Source organism: Trifolium pratense, linkage group LG4 (assembly GCF_020283565.1).
Source record: "Trifolium pratense cultivar HEN17-A07 linkage group LG4, ARS_RC_1.1, whole genome shotgun sequence".
Lineage (NCBI taxonomy): Eukaryota > Viridiplantae > Streptophyta > Magnoliopsida > Fabales > Fabaceae > Trifolium > Trifolium pratense.
Window position 1 is genome coordinate 20,437,544 of NC_060062.1, and position 17,558 is coordinate 20,455,101.

Below are 17,558 nucleotides of genomic sequence, written 5' to 3' on the forward strand. Positions count from 1 at the left end.
AACTTAGGGGTATGTGTTTAACTAGATGATGCTCTAGGTCTAAGTCTGATAGTATGTATGTAGATCCTCCTCTACTTATGGATGTTTAGCCTATATAAAGAAGAATATCATGGGAGTAGTAGGCTAGGTAGTCGAGATCATAAGGGAGGAAGTGGCTCCATGTGCTCATATTTTTCCAGTCATATCTCACCCTGAGCATGACCGAGTCCATCCTTGTTCAGTGAGATGTTTATTGGGCCTTTCGCTCTATAGGGCGGGTCGAGCCTAAGTAGGCGAGTTGGGCTTGCAAATGGTACCATGATATTTTACCAAATACAATTTGAATTTGGTCTACCTTAATAGAGTTTGAATATGATTACATTTATACAAATGTAGATCCAAGGGTATAGTATATATTCTTTATAATTTTCAAGATATTTGATTGTCACATGTAGTTTTGAAAAAACACAAAGGAATGTGAAAGGAGATATTTTTAAAAGAAAATAAATTGGAAGAAATGTGAGTAGAAAGTTATGAATTTTTGGACAATGGAGTTTTAAATGTAAACATAGTTTGAATCTAATACGTAATAAGTAATAACCGATCCGTTCTACTCGTACGACTCAACACTTGAATAAATCGAATATGACAGCCGAAATTGGGTTCAAATTAAATGGTTGTGGTTTTTATTGGCTTGGTGATTTTCGGTCGAACTCAATTGAAATCGACCGATGCTTATTAAACAGCTTGCATTTTATTATTATTATTATTAGGAGAATGTTAACATGTGCATATATGTCACATGTTAAGATAGTAAAAATAGAAACTATGCTTTAGAATTTGTGCATTTTAACTTTTCAAACATTAAATGTTTTGTATCATTAAATGTTAAATTTCTATATTAAGATACCTTATCATGTGCCCTATATGCACATGTTAACAAGACCCAATATAAGAGAAAATTTAGTATAATGGTAAGTATTCTCGTCTGTCACGCGGCTGACCCCGCTTTGATCCCCGGCAACAGCGTTATTTAATTTTTTTTTAACTTATTTATAAAAATATTATTTTTGTAATTATTGACATGTTTTTTTTAATAAAAAAAATTATTGACAATTTTTGATTTGGGGAAAATCGAAAGAATTTGCATAAACCCTAGTAGTAGTAATAGTAAACCCCATCTGTTACCTCTTTTCTCCTCCTTTGCTAACCCAAACGTAACCTTACAGCCCCACTCACCAATGGCGCCGAAGAAGCAGCAGCCGCAAGAGCTAGACACCAAAAAGAGAAAGCGAACCAACACTGAATCTCACAAATCTCCTTCCAATTCAAAGTCAACCAAGTTCGTTCCTTCAAAGAAGCCCAAACCTCACTCTGATGATAAAGACAAGAATAAAACTCCCCTTACCGGCCGCGAACGCCGTCAAAATGCTAAGGTTACTTTCTCTTATCGATTTTCATAATCACTTATTCTGAATCGATTAACTCGGATTATTATTAATTTATGATTGTTTTGTTTCAGGAACTTGCTGAAGCTAGAAAGAAGAAGAGAAAACGCCATTTCACTCTTGAACAAGTTAGTGTTCTTGTTTTCTTATTAATTTGTTGTTATTTTTATTAGTTGAATTGAAGCTTTTATTTTGTTGCACATTAATTGAAATTTACAAGGTTGTTATTGAATTTTAATTAAATTCAATCATGGTTAATTGACTATCTAATTGTAATTAGGATCTTGCACGTCTATGGGAAAAGATGCGACGTCACGAGATTGCTAAAGATGAAAGATCTAAGTATGTTAAGTTTACTCTGCAGAAAAAAATATATTCTTTATGTTATTTTTCTCTTCATTGTACTAATTTTTTTTTTTTTGATTATTTTGGACTTTAATATAATTGAAGGCTGGTGACAGAAGCTTTAACAAAAATGAAGGGTAAGATTCATGAGATTGCAGGGTCGCACGTTACTTCTCGTGTTCTTCAGGTAATTTTATTTATTTATTTTTAACTTTATTTTCGGTTTCTTATACTTTTAGTGTATATATGTTTATGTGTTTAATCTTTGGCTTTTTGTTTTGTGTTTGAATTGAAAGACTTGTGTGAAGCATTGTTCACAAGCTGAAAGAGATGAAGTATTTGAAGAGCTTCGTCCTCATTTTCTAACTCTAGCGTACAATGCATATGCTGTTCACTTAGTAAAGAAGATGCTTGACAATGGTAATGGTCTTCTTGAGATATGCGTGTGTGTGTGTGTATAATATAATGTGTGTTACACTTTCTTCTAATTGGATATCACCCATTTTCAGCGTCAAAGAAACAACTGACAGGCTTTATCGACAATCTTCGTGGTCATGTTGCTCCCCTTCTTCGCCACATGGTTGGATCAGTTGGTATGTAATATCATTGGTTTGGGCAATATTTGGCTGTTGTTCATGGTTTGCTTTAGTTAATTTTCAGAGTTTTCAATAGCTTACCAGATTTTTGGACCTTTATATCTGTACATTGACATTAAGTTTAATTTAAAGATGGCTTGTTTAGGATGTGTGAGAAAGACTAGCAAGGAAGAGAGAGAGGGAATTCAAATTGTTTTTGTTTTCTTTCCGCATTTCTGCTGTTTTCATGCACCAATTCTAATTGTCATTGTCAATAATTCAAATGTTTCAGTATTTTGCCAAAACCAACTTCCTTAAATCTAAGTTTTTGTATTTACATGTTATGCAGTTGTTGAGCATGCGTATGAGTTAGCAAGTGCTGCTCAAAAGCAAGGGCTGCTTTTGGAATTATATTCCACAGAGCTCCAGTTGTTTAAGGACCTAGTCCCGAAGAAGGAGACCAGGTAAATATTCTTTTGTTAGGAACTAAATAAAGCATTTGGGACATTATTGCTTGTCTATGTCTTCCCGGTGCCACATTTTAGAAATAATATAAAGATCATTGCTGGTATTTAGAACTTATCGTTGTTCTGGTGGAGTGTGTTTGTGTGTGTGTGTGTAATATAAAAGGACATATTCAGCATATGCAAACTTACACAGGAAGGAAAGATGAAACTTCTGTTCCAACTTTAGAAATAATATAAAGATCATTGCTGGTATTTAGAACTTATCGTTGTTCTGGTGGAGTGTGTTTGTGTGTGTGTGTGTGTGTAATATAAAAGGACATATTCAGCATATGTCTTCCCGGTGCCACATTTTAGAAATAATATAAAGATCATTGCTGGTATTTAGAACTTATCGTTGTTCTGGTGGAGTGTGTTTGTGTGTGTGTGTGTAATATAAAAGGACATATTCAGCATATGCAAACTTACACAGGAAGGAAAGATGAAACTTCTGTTCCAACTTTTTTTATCTTACTATGACTTGCATTATTTGAATACCTCTCATGGAGTTTTGGGAGGGCTCATGGGGGATAGAAATACTGTATCAGCAAACTTTGCAGATTATCCAATGTGTTAATTAGCTTGTGCTTGACTAGAGGTTTCTTATGTCGACTATATAGAATATACCGTCATACTACAGGTTGACAGACTCTGATAATTTATTATTAAATTCATAAAAGTGAATATTACTTAAGAAACATAACAAGTTGAATTCCTTGATTTTTGTTTATATACTTTTTGGTTCAGTAATTACCTGATATCAGTTTGATTGATAAATTTATGTAATAAAGCTGGCATTGTATAAAGCAGTCTCCAATCTTTGTTAGCAATAATTGATCCTCTTTCCAGACGGGTTTTATTTGATCTCTTAATTTTACTGATCACGATCGGATGATGTTTGTTACGATCCACGATGTTTGTTATTTCCCTTGCTGGAGTATTTTTCCTTATATTTTAATTGTATGCCAGATTACTAGATGTAATGTCCAAGTTGGGTCTACAAAAAGGCTCAGTTTCCCGTCATATGTCGTCAGTGATTCAGCCAATTTTAGAGAAAGGGATAGTTGACCACTCTATCTTACACAGGGTCTTGCTGGAATACTTTAGCATCGCTGATAAGGTACCTCCCTCTCTCCTTCCCCCAACTATTCTTGTTGGTTCTTGTTACAGCTAAGGAATTTGATTATGGCAATAGGTTTTTGTTATATCTAAATTGAGTTTTTTCAAAGACCTCTGTCACAGATATAATCCAACAGTTATCAAGTCCGCTACTTGTCAGAATTATTGGTACGAAAGATGGAGCCAAAATTGGAACTTTTTGCGTGAAATATGGGAGTGCCAAGGTTTCTTTAGCAACTATATATATTTTTTAAATTGAAACGTTTGAAGTACTCGTGATGATTGAATCCAACATATAATTCCTTCTACTTAATGTTCCCTTTTTAGGAAAGAAAGAAGATTATCAAAGGATTGAAAGGGCACATAGGAAAAACAGCTTATCATCAATATGGGTGTATGGTTAGTGATTTGACTCTCTGGCTTTATTTTGTTGCTCAACTATCTATGGTTGGTTATCCTTTTCATTTTTTGTATCGAAGTATAAATCTTGCATAATGGGCACAAATGTAAAAAAGTTTTAGCCTTTTTTTTTTGATAAGCAAGTTTTAGCCTTTTTGAACTAGGTGAAAATGGAGACCCTTAAATAATTCATAAATTTGAAAATAACTGAAATATTTGTGTTAACAAAAACACTTATGGTTAAAGTAAGCTTAACATATCTATATTTATATGCATCCACTGCACCCCAAACTGTCCATGGGAGGCAAGTCTATTGATTCAATAGTTTGCTTGCTTCCCATATGTAGTTGGTACTTGTTACTCTTTTCTTTATCGACTTATTTAAAATGAATGCATTTCAGATTTGAAAAGAATCAATAAACTCCCATTATCAGTTATAAAAGGACCATGTTCCTCCTAGCTTCTAATTCTTCATAACTTACTTTTCATTCAAAACTTGTATTTTGAATATTTCTTCACTTAAACTCTCAGGTGCTGGTTTCCATCCTTTCAGTTGTCGACGACACAAAACTGATAACAAAGGTGCGATTGATTTTGATATACTATTGAACAGTAATTGTTGCTCTATAATGAAACTTTGTTTCATATTAAACTTTTAAAATATTCTCATTACAGGTTATCATTCGCGAGCTTCAACCAATTCTGAAGGAGCTTGTTTTTGATAAGGTTTGTTTCATACTTCACATATGACATTTACAAGCATTATAAAAGAGAAGCCAATATGAACTGACGTTTTCATTCAAGTAATAATAGGAATATTCTTAAAATCCTGTACACGTAGCTGATCAGTTAGTATTTGTCAGTATTTTTTTTAGTCCTCATGCACTAAGCTTCTTCAACCCCATCAATAAACCATGCATACGTACTATTTATTTTATGTTCTTATGATGTGGTTTATGATGTTTATATGCATATGATTCTAACTTCTGAATTTTCAGAATGGAAGACGCCCTTTACTCCAATTACTACATCCCAATTGTTCACGCTATTTCAGTCCCGATGAACTCGCTTCTATGAATTCATCTATACCTTGTCTATCTCTCAAGGTTTCTTTCTTTCCTATCTTTTCCGTCCTTTTGTACTTAAGCAACTCATTAATCACTCCATTCATCCTGATTGCTGTCAGGATCAGTCAGAAGCAAGCTCTCAGACAGAAACTTCCAAGGTTTCAATTGGTGACAATGATTCCAAGGAAGACATAAAAGTGAAAGTGCCTGAAGTTAATGAAGATAAAACTTCTGTGGATGATACTGACCTAGCTGAGGGTGGAAAAAAAGACCCATTTGTCAGAAGGCAAGAGCTATTGATCAACAGTGGACTTGCAGAGGTGGGCTCTTTTTGCTTTCCTTCTAATAATTTAGTTATCCTTCCATATTTTTCACTTGTGTTTTATACTGGTGTATTCCTCTGTATTTTCCTTAACCACTGGTTGCTGACCTGATTCAAATTTTTTTGATGGGAAAGGTTATTTACATATTACCTATTTCTAATTTTATTTTATTTTGGTCACCTAATTATATTGGTTTTGATTATTTACACACGAGACAAGGTCAATAACTTCTGAATTGGGAAGTTGTACTGAAAATAATGTTTGATTGTAATTTCCTATACAGGGTCTTCTTGATGTATGTATTGAAAATGTAGGAGAACTGATACGATCAAATTTTGGCAAAGAGGTCGTATATGAGGTAATGAAGATTACTTTGATATTTAATTTCACAAGCCCAATTTGTGTTACCAAGCATTGCATTTTTTGATAAAATCCATGGCACATGCAGGTTGCAACAGGGGGTTTCGGTGGCATATTGCATCCCACTTTGGATGATAAGATTAATTCTCTTCACAAAGCAATAGCATCTCTGGCAGCATTGCCTAAGTCAGAAGATTCACAAGAGGAGCATGTCCTTTTAAATTTCTTTTCAAGTCGGACCATCAGAAAACTAATTTTGGATTGCCCCAACTTCGCTTCCATCTTATGGGAGGAAGCTTTTAAAGGGAAAAGTGAGTTATGGTCCCATGGGCACAGGTATGTCTCATTTGATTGTATATTATCCTTCAATGGAATCAGGGTGCAGAGGACCAATTTCTTATGTTTTTTGTTTTTGTCTTGACATTATGATTGCAGCTGTAAGGTTATCGCTGCATTTTTAGAATCATCTGATTCTAAAGTACAAAAGCTTGCAAAAAAAGAGCTGCAGCCTTTAATTGATAATGGAACTCTCAAGAAGCAAAAGTCCAGAGAAGAAGCAACCCAATAGGAGATAATTATCACACCATCAGTAGCTAATGTACGCCGAAATCATTTATCGGATTTATCATTTATCGGATTTTCTTTTCTGGATTTGAAGAAATGTGTTACAGGCATAAAACTAATGTTATTGAGAAAACTGCTTTCATTGTAATTTTGACAACCTATAAAATATTACACTGACATCACCTGAAGTAGTGATCAAATTTTGCCCATTCTAAATTGCAGCAATTTCACAATTACCGTAACATGAAGAATTTTACACACCTACTGTATCTTGAAATTGTAGTCGGCCTTGCGGTGTTTAGCCGTTTTATTTATTTTTTCAAGCGACACGAGCATGTTTTAATTAATCATTGTCGCTTCTACGTTTGGAGGTGTTTCTTTCTCAAATCTATGCATTGACTTGCTCCTATGTAGATAACTAGCTGGACTGTAAAGTGGAGATTCTTTCCTTGACATTGAATTTAGTCTTAAACAATTCTCAATCACATTTGCCTCCTCATTAAATCTCTCTCTCGCATCTCTAATATTTCTCCAAAACTTAAAAGATCGCAATTTCATGATAATGTTCCATGCCTTGAAACCTGAACCACCAGAGTTCACAGAAACATTGCCTGATTTTGTGGAATTCTTTTGCACTCAATGCAGAAATGCTTGTACCTCTCGAAATCGAAAGCTTCTCTTTTTGGTACATTAGTTAGACATGCATTTGCCTAAGGAAAATGCAAAGGATGATAAATTTATGTACCAAATACTCATTGTTACAATACTCCCTCCAGTTTCAAATATAAGCCAAAAAACTACTTTCTAGATTCGTTAATTAGTTTTTGCTTATATTTGAAACCAGAATGAATAGTTGAATAATAATCAACAAAAGGACAATAAATTATGACAAAACTAACCTCAGAAACAAGTTTGAAGGCAATTTCAGCTTTTGGATGTTTGTTCTTATCTGGGTGAAGTTGCAATGCTACAAGTTTATGGTATCTCTTGCGAATGAGATTTACACCTGCATTTTCTTCAACCTATGAGTACCCAATATGAAGATATATTCATTCATCAATGAGAAAGAACAGAAAAGAGAAAAAATGGTACAAAGAAGAAATGTTGAAATGAACTTACTCCAAGAATGCAATACAAGTCAATGAAAGTTGTTTTGGTTGGATTTGAAAGAATCCTATGAACACAAGACAGAACGTGTTGAAATGGAGCAAATTTGGAATCTGATTCTTGTCCCATTTAGAGTGTGATATGATTATGAGAATGTGGAATTTAAAGACAAAAATGTGAATACGGATTACAATGACTTGATGGATCAGTTTTTGGTGGGAACAGACGAGGTTTTTTTTAGAGAGGTTAACGTTAATCCCACCATCCGGGTTCTGTCTTAGGACTTGGTACAGAACGGAATGAAGCGGAATGGAACACAAATTCTCTTCCATTGTTTGGATATTCAATGATGGAATGAAACAAAATTACCACTCAATCATTTGGAAAGTGAACAGAATGAAATAAATCATAATATTTTTATTCCAACTTTACCCTTATTTTAAAAATTAAACTATAGGCAATAACTCCAATTTACTCTTCCATCAAACAAAAAAACTCTTTTCTAGCGTTTGTATCATAGTTTTCAACATTTGTTTTTACTAAACACACAAAATATTTTTTTTGGTTACAAGAGAGAAAACTAAACACACATGATGTCATATAAGATTAATAGTAGTTAAATAGTTATTAGGTAGTAGTTTATTAAATAATTTAGGTATTAATAGTATTTATATTATTAGTTGGATTTTACTTGAATTGTTTGTTAATTGGGCCTTTAGGCCCATCTTATAGAAGATTAATAGTAGTTAATTAAATAATTATTAGGTAGTAGTTTATTAAATAATTTAGGTATTAATAGTATTTATATTATTAGTTGAAGCTTACTTGAATTGTTAGTGAATTAGGCCTTTAGGCTCATCTAAGGCTTTATTCATTTAGAAGTAGTATAAATGAACTGTGTTGAACACAAATCAAAGAAATGAATGAATTTATTTTATTTTTCTTTTATGCATTTCTTTATGTTTTCCTTAGAATAGCTTGTAGCTCTCTATCATGATGCTTTATGATAGTAAAATATGCCATAAATTAATAACATGATGTAAAAATATGGTGACGATGTTCTAGCATTTTGGAAAAGCAAGCCAACTACCACGTATTTACTCTATATGAACATTGTATTTACTCTATAAACAATTTCATTCACATAATTGCCTACAACTTGAACTTACTGATAACATGTTCTGAAGCAAGTTCACGATGAAGCAAATTCTCAACTGGGTGCTGCACATATCAATGTGGAAAAGATATGAGAGTCACGATGGAAGAAAAAAGGAATAAGAAACATCACGAAATGAAAAAAGAAGAGAGGACAAAAGAGTAATTAAAAAAAAAACTCTATTTCATTGGATACACACAAAATTGGGAGGAATGAAAAATTGCTTGGGTGGTATTGGATGGAATGAGTTATTCCATTCATTTCATAAGTACAATTTGATAAGAGCAATATTTAACGTTTAACACAATCTAGCAACGAAGGCTTAAGGTCCGTTTGGATTGAGCTTATGTAAATAGCTTATGTTTTATGCAACATAAATTAAGTATTATGTTGTTTTATAAGTTCAACGGTGAAAATTGTATTTTAATAAGCTATTTATCATAAATTACCTTAACAAACTTATAATAATACAAAAATTACATAAGTTATTTACATAAACTCAAAAATAATCCAAACGGACACTTAATTAATTTAAAACTAAGTTAGAGCCACAAAGGTCCCAAAAAATTTAGAAAAATAAAGCAAGCTTACAAATAAGAGAATTTTATCAACGGCTCTTTCACCATAGAAAGAGCCTATGTTAAAAATTCTACGTACCCGTAAGATTGTTATATTTTTTAAATTTCAAATACACTGTTAGCAAGACAAGATTAGCTCGTTTTAAATAATGTTTGGTTTATTTATAAGCATCTTACTCGTTTTAGTTTACAATGTTTCCGATGTGGGACTTAAAAAATATAATACTATGCATTTCCAACATTTTTAGGCCTCTTTGGTGTTTCTTTGTTCTTCGCAGGTTATAATTATGAGACATTTTATGTCCTTGCATTTGCTCCAGCTTCATTTTGATCTCTCCCTTTGCCTCTCTTTCTCATTTAGAATCCATTGTTAATATAAGCAAGATTATGAAAACTTTCCCTAAATTATTATATGTTTCACAGTCATTCTCTCTTTCTCTTGTAAAATCTTTTCGTTGTTCTCTCCATTACTTTCTTTTGTAATTTTATGCGCAGTTTTCCCCCTTAATTGAACCTGTATTGCCACAGCTGCATATTAATTGAACCTGTATTGACACAGCTGCATAGTGAGAAAGACTACATTTATGTTGTTTTTCATGTACTGATACTAATTGGCATTGTCAATGATTCAAAAATCTCAGTATTTAGCCAAGATCAACTTTCCTGCATTAAGTTTTGTGCATCTACATGTAGTGCAGTTTTCGAGCATGCGTACAACGTAACAAGTGCTGCAACAAAAGCAACAGCTGCTTTTGGAATTATATTCCACGGTGCATCGGTTGTTTAATGACCATCTAGTTTCGATGAAGGAACAAGAGCGGGTAAAGATTATGTAGTTAGTAATTACATGACAGAACTTGCCTTTTATTTCGAACTTCAAATTTAAATATTTGTTCACTTTTTAACACTTAGGTGCCGGTTTTCATCTTTTCAGGTGTTGACGACACAAAACTAATTAAAAAGGTGCGTTTGATTTTGATATTCTGTTGAATAGTCATTGTTTCTCTAAAATGAAGCTTTTGTTTCATATTAAGCCTTTAAAATAATCTCATTACAGGTTATCATTCGCGAGCTTCATCCGTTTTGAAGGACCTTGTTTTTTATAAGGTTTCTTCTTCCATACTTCACACATGATATTTACAAGAATTATAAAAGAGAAGCAAACATACACTATAGTTTTCATCAATTAATAAGAATATTCTTCAAGTCCTTTATGTGCAGCCGAGCAGCTAGCATTTACTTCTTCAATCTCATCTATAAACAATGCATAAAGATTATTTAATTTTTGTTCTTATGATCTAGTTTATGATGTTTTTATGCATATGATTCTAAGTTCTGTTGTTTACTTCTGGATTTCACAGAATGGAAGGCGTCCTGTACTACATCCCAATTGTTCACGCTATTTCAGCCCCGATGATCTTGCTTCTATGAACTCAGAAGCAAGCTCTCAGACAGAAATTTCCAAGGTTTCAATTGGTGACGATGATTCCATGGAAGACATAGAAATGACAGCGCACAATGTTAACAAACATTAATGGTACATTAAGGATGCAATAGGGAGATCTTGTGGCATACTGCATCCAACATTGGATGATAAAATTAATTCCTCCACAAAGCAATAGCATCTCTTGCAGCAGTGCCTAAGTCAGAAGATTCACAAGAGGAGCATGCCATTGAAAATTCCTTGTAGAAAACTGCTTTTTCATTGTAATTTTGACAGCCTAAAAATAATTTTCAATTACATTGACGTCAACTGAAGTAGGGATCAGATTTTGCCCATTTTAAATTGCAGCAATTTCACAATTACTGTAACATAATCAACGCTACACCACCTCGTCCGTGTTATCGCAAATTACATTATTTAACCTTTTTATTTATTTTATCAAGCTACATTAGCCCCTTTTTAAGCTAATCATTGTTGTTTCTACGCTTGGCGGTTTGAACAAAGTTACATATATCGCGACAAATTCAAAACGAAAGGTAAGTAATCCTTTAAAGCTAGAATCTGACAATCATATCACGTTCATTGAACATAAAAACCATTAAAAGCTAATATCTTGATGGTACAAAAGCAAACTGGTTTGTAAACATACTCCGTGTTTTGACCTCAAAAACAGGCGAGCTATGCTGCGCTCCTCGCTTTTCATTCTGCAGCATACTAGCTGTCTGCAAGTACATAAATGTGGAAGCATTCTTGTTACCAAAACCTCTCATATGAGGATAACCTTGGTACAAATAATCCGACGGATTGAAAACGGGCGTTTCTTTCTCAAATCTATGCATTGACTTGCTCCTATGTAGATAACTAGCTGGATTGTAGAGTGGTGATTCTTTCCTTGACATTGAATTTACTCTCAAACAATTCTCAATCACCTTAGCCTCCTCATTAAATCTCTCTCTCACATCCCTAATATTTCTCCAAAACTTAAAAGTCTGCGATTTCGTGATAATATTCCATGCCTTGAAACCTGAACCACCAGAATTGACAGAAACATTGGCCGATTTTGTATAAGGAATTCTCTTGCACTCAATGCAGAAATGCTTGTACCTCTCGAAATCGAAAGCTTCTCTTTTTGCTACATTAGTTAGACATGCATTTGCCTGAGGAAAAATGCAAAGGATGATAAATTTATGTACCAAATACCCATTGTTACAATACTCCCTCCGGTTTCAATTATAGGCAAAAAATCACTTTTCAAATTCGTTGATTATTCAATGAATCTGGAAAGCAGTTTTTTGCTTATATTTGAAACCATAATGAGTAGTTGAATAATAATCAACAAAAGGACAATAAATTATGACAAAACTAACCTCAGAAACAAGTTTGAAGGCAATTTCAGCTTTTGGATGTTTGTTCTTATCTGGGTGAAGTTGCAATGCTACAAAAAAATAAAAGAAAAACTTTTCATTATTCATGTGTGAGAATGAAAATGTAGATTTCATACAATAGTAAAACCAGATAAATTACCTACCAAGTTTATGGTATCTCTTGCGAATGAGACTTACACCTGCATTTTCTTCCACCTATGAGAACCCAATATGAAGATATATTCATTCATCAATGAGAAAGAACAGAAACAAGAAAAGTGGTACAACCAAACAAGAAATGTAGAAAAGAACTTACTCCAAGAATGCAATACCAGTCAATGAAAGTTGTTTTGGTTGGATTTGAAAGAATCCTATGAACACAAGATGCAGAACGTGTTGAAATGGAGCAAATTTCTATCACCAACTTGGATTTGGAATCTGATTCTTGTCCCATTTGAGAGTTTGATATGAATATGAATATGATATGACTATGATTATGATTATGATTAATGAGAATGTGATGGAAGTGAAAGACAAGAATGTGAATATGGATTAGAAATAGTGAATGTGGTTTTTGTTTTTGTTTGTTTTAAGAAACAAAAAGGGTTTAGCGGTTAAGAAAGAAGAACAACCTTTGTGGATGAGATTTTTGATACTGGTTCAGTTGTTGGTAGAAGAAACAGACATGTTTTTTTTTTTTGTTATTAGAGAGATGATATCTTAGAGAGAGATATAGGGAGAGGTTAATGTTAAATCTAACCACATGGCACTTCTTGAGAAGGATTAGGAGTTTACCAAGGTACACATTTGGCCTTTTCCTTTTCATGTTTTATAATTTTAATAAAATGTTACCTTAGTCCGTTGTGATTAGCTCAGTTGAGACATTGTATTATATATGCAGGAGTCGGAGTTCGAACCTCAGTCATCTTACTTATCTATCGTAAGAGTGAAATTTCTAGCCACTACGCTACTTGACCAAAAACAAAAAAACAAAAAAATGTTACATTAAGTATCAAGTTTAAAGGATACACACCGTCAGTGTAACACGTGTAACACTGACAACTAATAAGAATGATTCAATCTTTCATGTCATGTCATATAAAAATATGGAGTGAGTGAGGTAACATGGCAAAAAACATGATTATGATTGGTTGACGGCGTAAAATAATTTTACACTATCAATCATATTCATTTTTCTCTTTAAGTATATCTGTATCAAAAATTAGAGACTAATTATTTGAGGCACGAAGATTTATCAGTGATCGAATTCATGACTACTCCTACATAATTAAGGACCTCAGTTATATGTCAATTGTGTCACACAATGTTTTTAATTTTAATATTAATTTTATTATTATTAAGAATTGCATTCGATAATCTAGGGTTTACAACACTCACTATGTGCACGAATCACTTATTTGTGGATTGTGTCATACCATAATGATATTTTAATATATTGTTCTTATATCAAGTGGTTAGACTCACCGACTTTAAGTGTGAAGAATTTGAAATTTGAACCCCAAATCATTCAAATAATATTTTTGGTAGCTATATCGATTAAATTACATTGAAATTTTAATATTAATTCAATTAAAAACCTTGTTTTGTATAATTAGATATATTGTTGTAGCCATTCACTACTGCTCCCCCTCATATTTGTTGCAACTAACACCTAAAGTCATATTATTAGGCAGCAAATATAGAACCATCCCAAGTAACTGTGACAACTACATAAGAGATTTTATGTTAATTTGTTGGACCGGTTGTATGACACAAATTGATTAATCCATTTACCGGTTTTTATGGCAACTTTTTCAACTATTCATTCTCTTTCAAGATCTATTTCTAGTGTTTGTTTTATGATGGAATTATGGGAAATTAGAAACTAAAAACCCATGTCACATTTATGAAAAGGAAACAAAACCCTCCGTTTTAAGGTACATAAATGATGAAACCCCTTTTAATTAGAGGCCCATAACACATACTAATTTAGATGAAACGTGACGATTAATGGTTGAAATACATTTGAGAGAGTTTTGGGAGGGTGTGCTATTGTGGTAGGTAGATTGAAATATTATATTGGTACTATATCTTTAAATTCAAAGGGTAATAACCCGTGAATATGTGATGAGAGCCTTCAAGCAGGGTGACCCCACTCATATAATGTTCAGTTGAATTAAAATATTTTGTTGGGTAGTTTAGACTTTAGAAAGAAAAATGATCAAATGGGTGTCCCTACCTTGTTTTGTATCCCTTTGTTCAAAGGATCATATGATTATCATTCTTTTGTTAGTACTTAGTATCATTCATTATAGGACTCTCACAATGCACTTTGAGGATTTGAGTTTGAATTTCCTTGTTTTAATATAGAGAAATGTTATTTGGATACTATTTTGAGACAAAAATATAACATTTGTGGACAATTTTGTCATTTGTTTAATAAAAAAAATGAGAAATTGATAGTAGAGAAGAAATGATGAGGGTGGAAGAGAGAAAAATATAAAATGATAAAATTGCATATTAATATTATATTTTTATTTTAAAAGTCATGTCCAAATAACATTGCTCTTTAATATATGTCACCACATAAAATATTTTTACAAATGTCTAGTATATGTCATGATTGAATTACGTGTAAAATAAATTATGCCATATTAGGTGCATATAAATTAAAGAGTTTAATGAACACGTACCATTAGTGTAAATTAATTTTATACTGACAATCAATAAAAATAGTTCAATGTTCCATGTCACATAAAGAAAATGGGGTTAGTAGAGTGATGTGGCGGAAAACATGGTATGATTGTGATTGGTTGACAATATAAAATTAATCTTTTTTCTCTAAATTAAATCCTAAAATTTTATCATTCTTAACTCAAGTAAATCACTTTTTTATTTAAAAATAAAATAGGGGTTTGAAAGAACTAGTTACAAAACTCATGCATATTAAGTGATAGATAATTGAAGATTCAAATATGCACTCTATATTTTTTGTAGTCTTTTACCATTTGACTTGTACCCATAATATAAAATACGATATCCTCACCAATTGAGCTAAATTCATGAGAACAAAATTTTGTTTTTAAATCTATAATAAAAAGAAGGAAAGACTGATGCTAGTTTCATATAATGTTAATTATTCATTTAGTCATGTTTGTCAAATAAATTATTCATTTATTCATTAATATATGATACTATTTTTTACTCTACACTTGAAGTGAGATAGTTGTTCAACAGAAGTAAATTCTCAGCCATGATTTGAGTATCTTACTTACAAATAAAGGGTTCCATCATTTTAATGTGTTTGTTGGATCTTAGGTGAAAAATTAACAACTATCAGTGCAATGATTTTAAGAGGAAAGTTGTTCAAGTTGATTTTAGCACCGAATTCTCAAACAGCTTAAAACATTTACCAATTTCCCAAATTGGGACAAATGGTTTTCTCCTCACCACTTTTTAGTTGGAGCAACCTAAGTTTTAAAATCCAATCCAACTATTGAAGCATTTTATTTATTAAATTAAACACTCTACTAATAGTTATTTTATAAGTTAATGTTAGTGATTAAATTGTTAACAACATAAACATAAATTAAACATAGGTTTCTCTAACATACTTCACGCAGAGCTTTTGGCTATCTACTATGGCTTAGTCATGGCGTGGGAGCTTGGGATCACAGATTTGTGGTGCTACTCAGACTCTAAGGTGGCAATCAAGTTGATATCAGAATCTGTTAATGCTTGGCATCACTATGCAGCTATTCTCTATAACATAAAGGAGTATCTTGCTAGAGATTGGAGGATCCATATAGTTCACACCTTCCGGGAGGGCAATGCATGCGCTGACTACCTTGCAAAATTTGGAGCTGCCAATCCTGAGGCATATTCTCCTATAGTTGATCCCCCAATTGGAATGAATCTTCTCCTGCTAGCTGATGCTTGTGGGACTTTCTTTTCTAGATAATTTGTTTTTCTTTTCTTTTTTTTCTTCTACTTGTACCAAAAAAAAAAACTCCTTCACTGTCCCAACGCACAATTATGTACTACAGGGGACCGGGACACACTACTAGTATTTTGTTGTTTTTATTTTTTTGACTAATAGTATTTTGTTGTTGTACAAGTTTGAATTGAAAGAAACAATAAGCATTGGTAAGTGAAACTTTGTTTTGGCATAGCGACCAATTCTAGTAGGGTAAGATATAATTTTATAGTGTAGTATGTATGGACGTATGGTATTTGTTTTATACAGCACACAGCTCTATAGCCTAATTGTGCATGTCAACATGCATCATAATTCAAAATCTAACTCAAAAATTAGGCGAAATTGGGGAACAGGGTAGAATATCGAAGTCTCAATTGATTAATTATGTAGTATGTTCCAAATTTCAAATATCTAAGGGGAAGTGTTCATGAGAAATCCAAGTAATTTTTTTCTACCCAGAATAATGGTTTATCGCCTTCAACTTCAACACATTTAGAAAAGAGTGGGAAAATGAACAAACAAAAAGGATTTTCTTAAGTGGAAAAAAATTGAGGAAATAATATGGACATTTAGATCATTGGATTATAAAAATAGAACAATATTTAAATTAAAAAAAAACGGATAAAAGTTGATTAATGGTTGAGATGTGAAAATTAAGAAAAATTAAGAGGATCAATTCTCAGCCTGGATACATCATACATTTTTAATTTTTTACTTTGGAGAATTTGAATTTTTTTACCCATCCGCTACATTTTAACACCTCCAAAGACATCCTTAGATTCTCAACTTGGATACATCATACATCGTCCTTATGTAGCGGATGGGTAAAAAAATTCAAATTCTCCAAAGTTTAAGATTTAACACCCCCAAAGACATCGTCGGAATTTTTTTCCATCCACTACTTAAGTATAACGATCCCAAACATACTCTTTAAAGGAAACCAAAGAGATCGTTATGTCTAAATAACGACGGACTATGCGTCCATTTACGCACGAAATGACAAAAACTAAACAAACTAAAATTACTATAAAAAGAAGAAAAGAAGAAAAAACTGGGAAGAGACGTGCGAGAGGTGTGAGAACTCATAAAACTGAAGGGTCTATTTATAGGCATTTTGGCGCACAAGTAATTAATTAAAATTAGCCACTATGCAAGAGACTTGAGTACTTGACCAACGACCGGTCTGTTACTTAAGTATCGAACGACATTTATAAAATTTCTCAAAAAAAAATAAATCAATTTTATAAT

At 32.6% G+C, this 17,558-nt stretch overlaps 2 protein-coding genes across 3 annotated transcripts; one reads left to right on the plus strand and one right to left on the minus strand.

Annotated features, from left to right (window-relative positions):
- The first annotated feature begins 1,109 nt into the window (after nucleotides 1–1,109).
- Nucleotides 1,110–6,891, plus strand: LOC123882084 (pumilio homolog 24). 2 transcript variants are annotated; one of them, XM_045930877.1, is made up of 17 exons: nucleotides 1,110–1,415; nucleotides 1,502–1,555; nucleotides 1,708–1,769; nucleotides 1,878–1,959; nucleotides 2,069–2,192; nucleotides 2,282–2,365; nucleotides 2,697–2,811; nucleotides 3,820–3,970; nucleotides 4,080–4,193; nucleotides 4,297–4,368; nucleotides 4,900–4,950; nucleotides 5,044–5,094; nucleotides 5,367–5,474; nucleotides 5,555–5,755; nucleotides 6,042–6,116; nucleotides 6,207–6,454; nucleotides 6,554–6,891. In XM_045930877.1, exons 1-17 carry the CDS (start codon nucleotides 1,221–1,223, stop codon nucleotides 6,684–6,686), a joined length of 1,920 nt encoding a protein of 639 aa, XP_045786833.1. In that variant the 5' UTR covers nucleotides 1,110–1,220; the 3' UTR covers nucleotides 6,687–6,891. The 2 variants fall into 2 exon arrangements, with proteins under 2 accessions (XP_045786833.1, XP_045786834.1); XM_045930878.1 differs by having other exon boundaries at nucleotides 1,121–1,415; nucleotides 5,561–5,755.
- A 4,474-nt stretch (nucleotides 6,892–11,365) lies between these two features.
- On the minus strand, nucleotides 11,366–13,098 carry LOC123882085 (J protein JJJ2-like). The gene is made up of 4 exons (XM_045930879.1): nucleotides 12,648–13,098; nucleotides 12,496–12,547; nucleotides 12,335–12,402; nucleotides 11,366–12,124 (listed from the first exon to the last, which is right to left on the minus strand). Exons 1-4 carry the CDS (start codon nucleotides 12,783–12,785, stop codon nucleotides 11,573–11,575), a joined length of 810 nt encoding a protein of 269 aa, XP_045786835.1. The 5' UTR covers nucleotides 12,786–13,098; the 3' UTR covers nucleotides 11,366–11,572.
- Between the last annotated feature and the right edge of the window lie 4,460 nt (nucleotides 13,099–17,558).

What these genes read in the sequence shown, in the direction of transcription:
- LOC123882084 (XM_045930877.1), top strand. Translation starts at nt 1,221, where the DNA reads ATGGCGCCGAAGAAGCAGCAGCCGCAAGAGCTAGACACCAAAAAGAGA. An exon ending in ACTTTAGCATCGCTGATAAG is followed by an intron (nt 3,971 to 4,079) that starts GTACCTCCCTCT and finishes GTTTTTTCAAAG; the next exon opens with ACCTCTGTCACAGATATAAT. An exon ending in TTATGGTCCCATGGGCACAG is followed by an intron (nt 6,455 to 6,553) that starts GTATGTCTCATT and finishes TTATGATTGCAG; the next exon opens with CTGTAAGGTTATCGCTGCAT.
- LOC123882085 (XM_045930879.1), bottom strand. Translation starts at nt 12,785, where the DNA reads ATGGGACAAGAATCAGATTCCAAATCCAAGTTGGTGATAGAAATTTGC. An exon ending in ACTGGTATTGCATTCTTGGA is followed by an intron (nt 12,548 to 12,647) that starts GTAAGTTCTTTT and finishes GGGTTCTCATAG; the next exon opens with GTGGAAGAAAATGCAGGTGT. An exon ending in CAAGAGATACCATAAACTTG is followed by an intron (nt 12,403 to 12,495) that starts GTAGGTAATTTA and finishes ATTTTTTTGTAG; the next exon opens with CATTGCAACTTCACCCAGAT.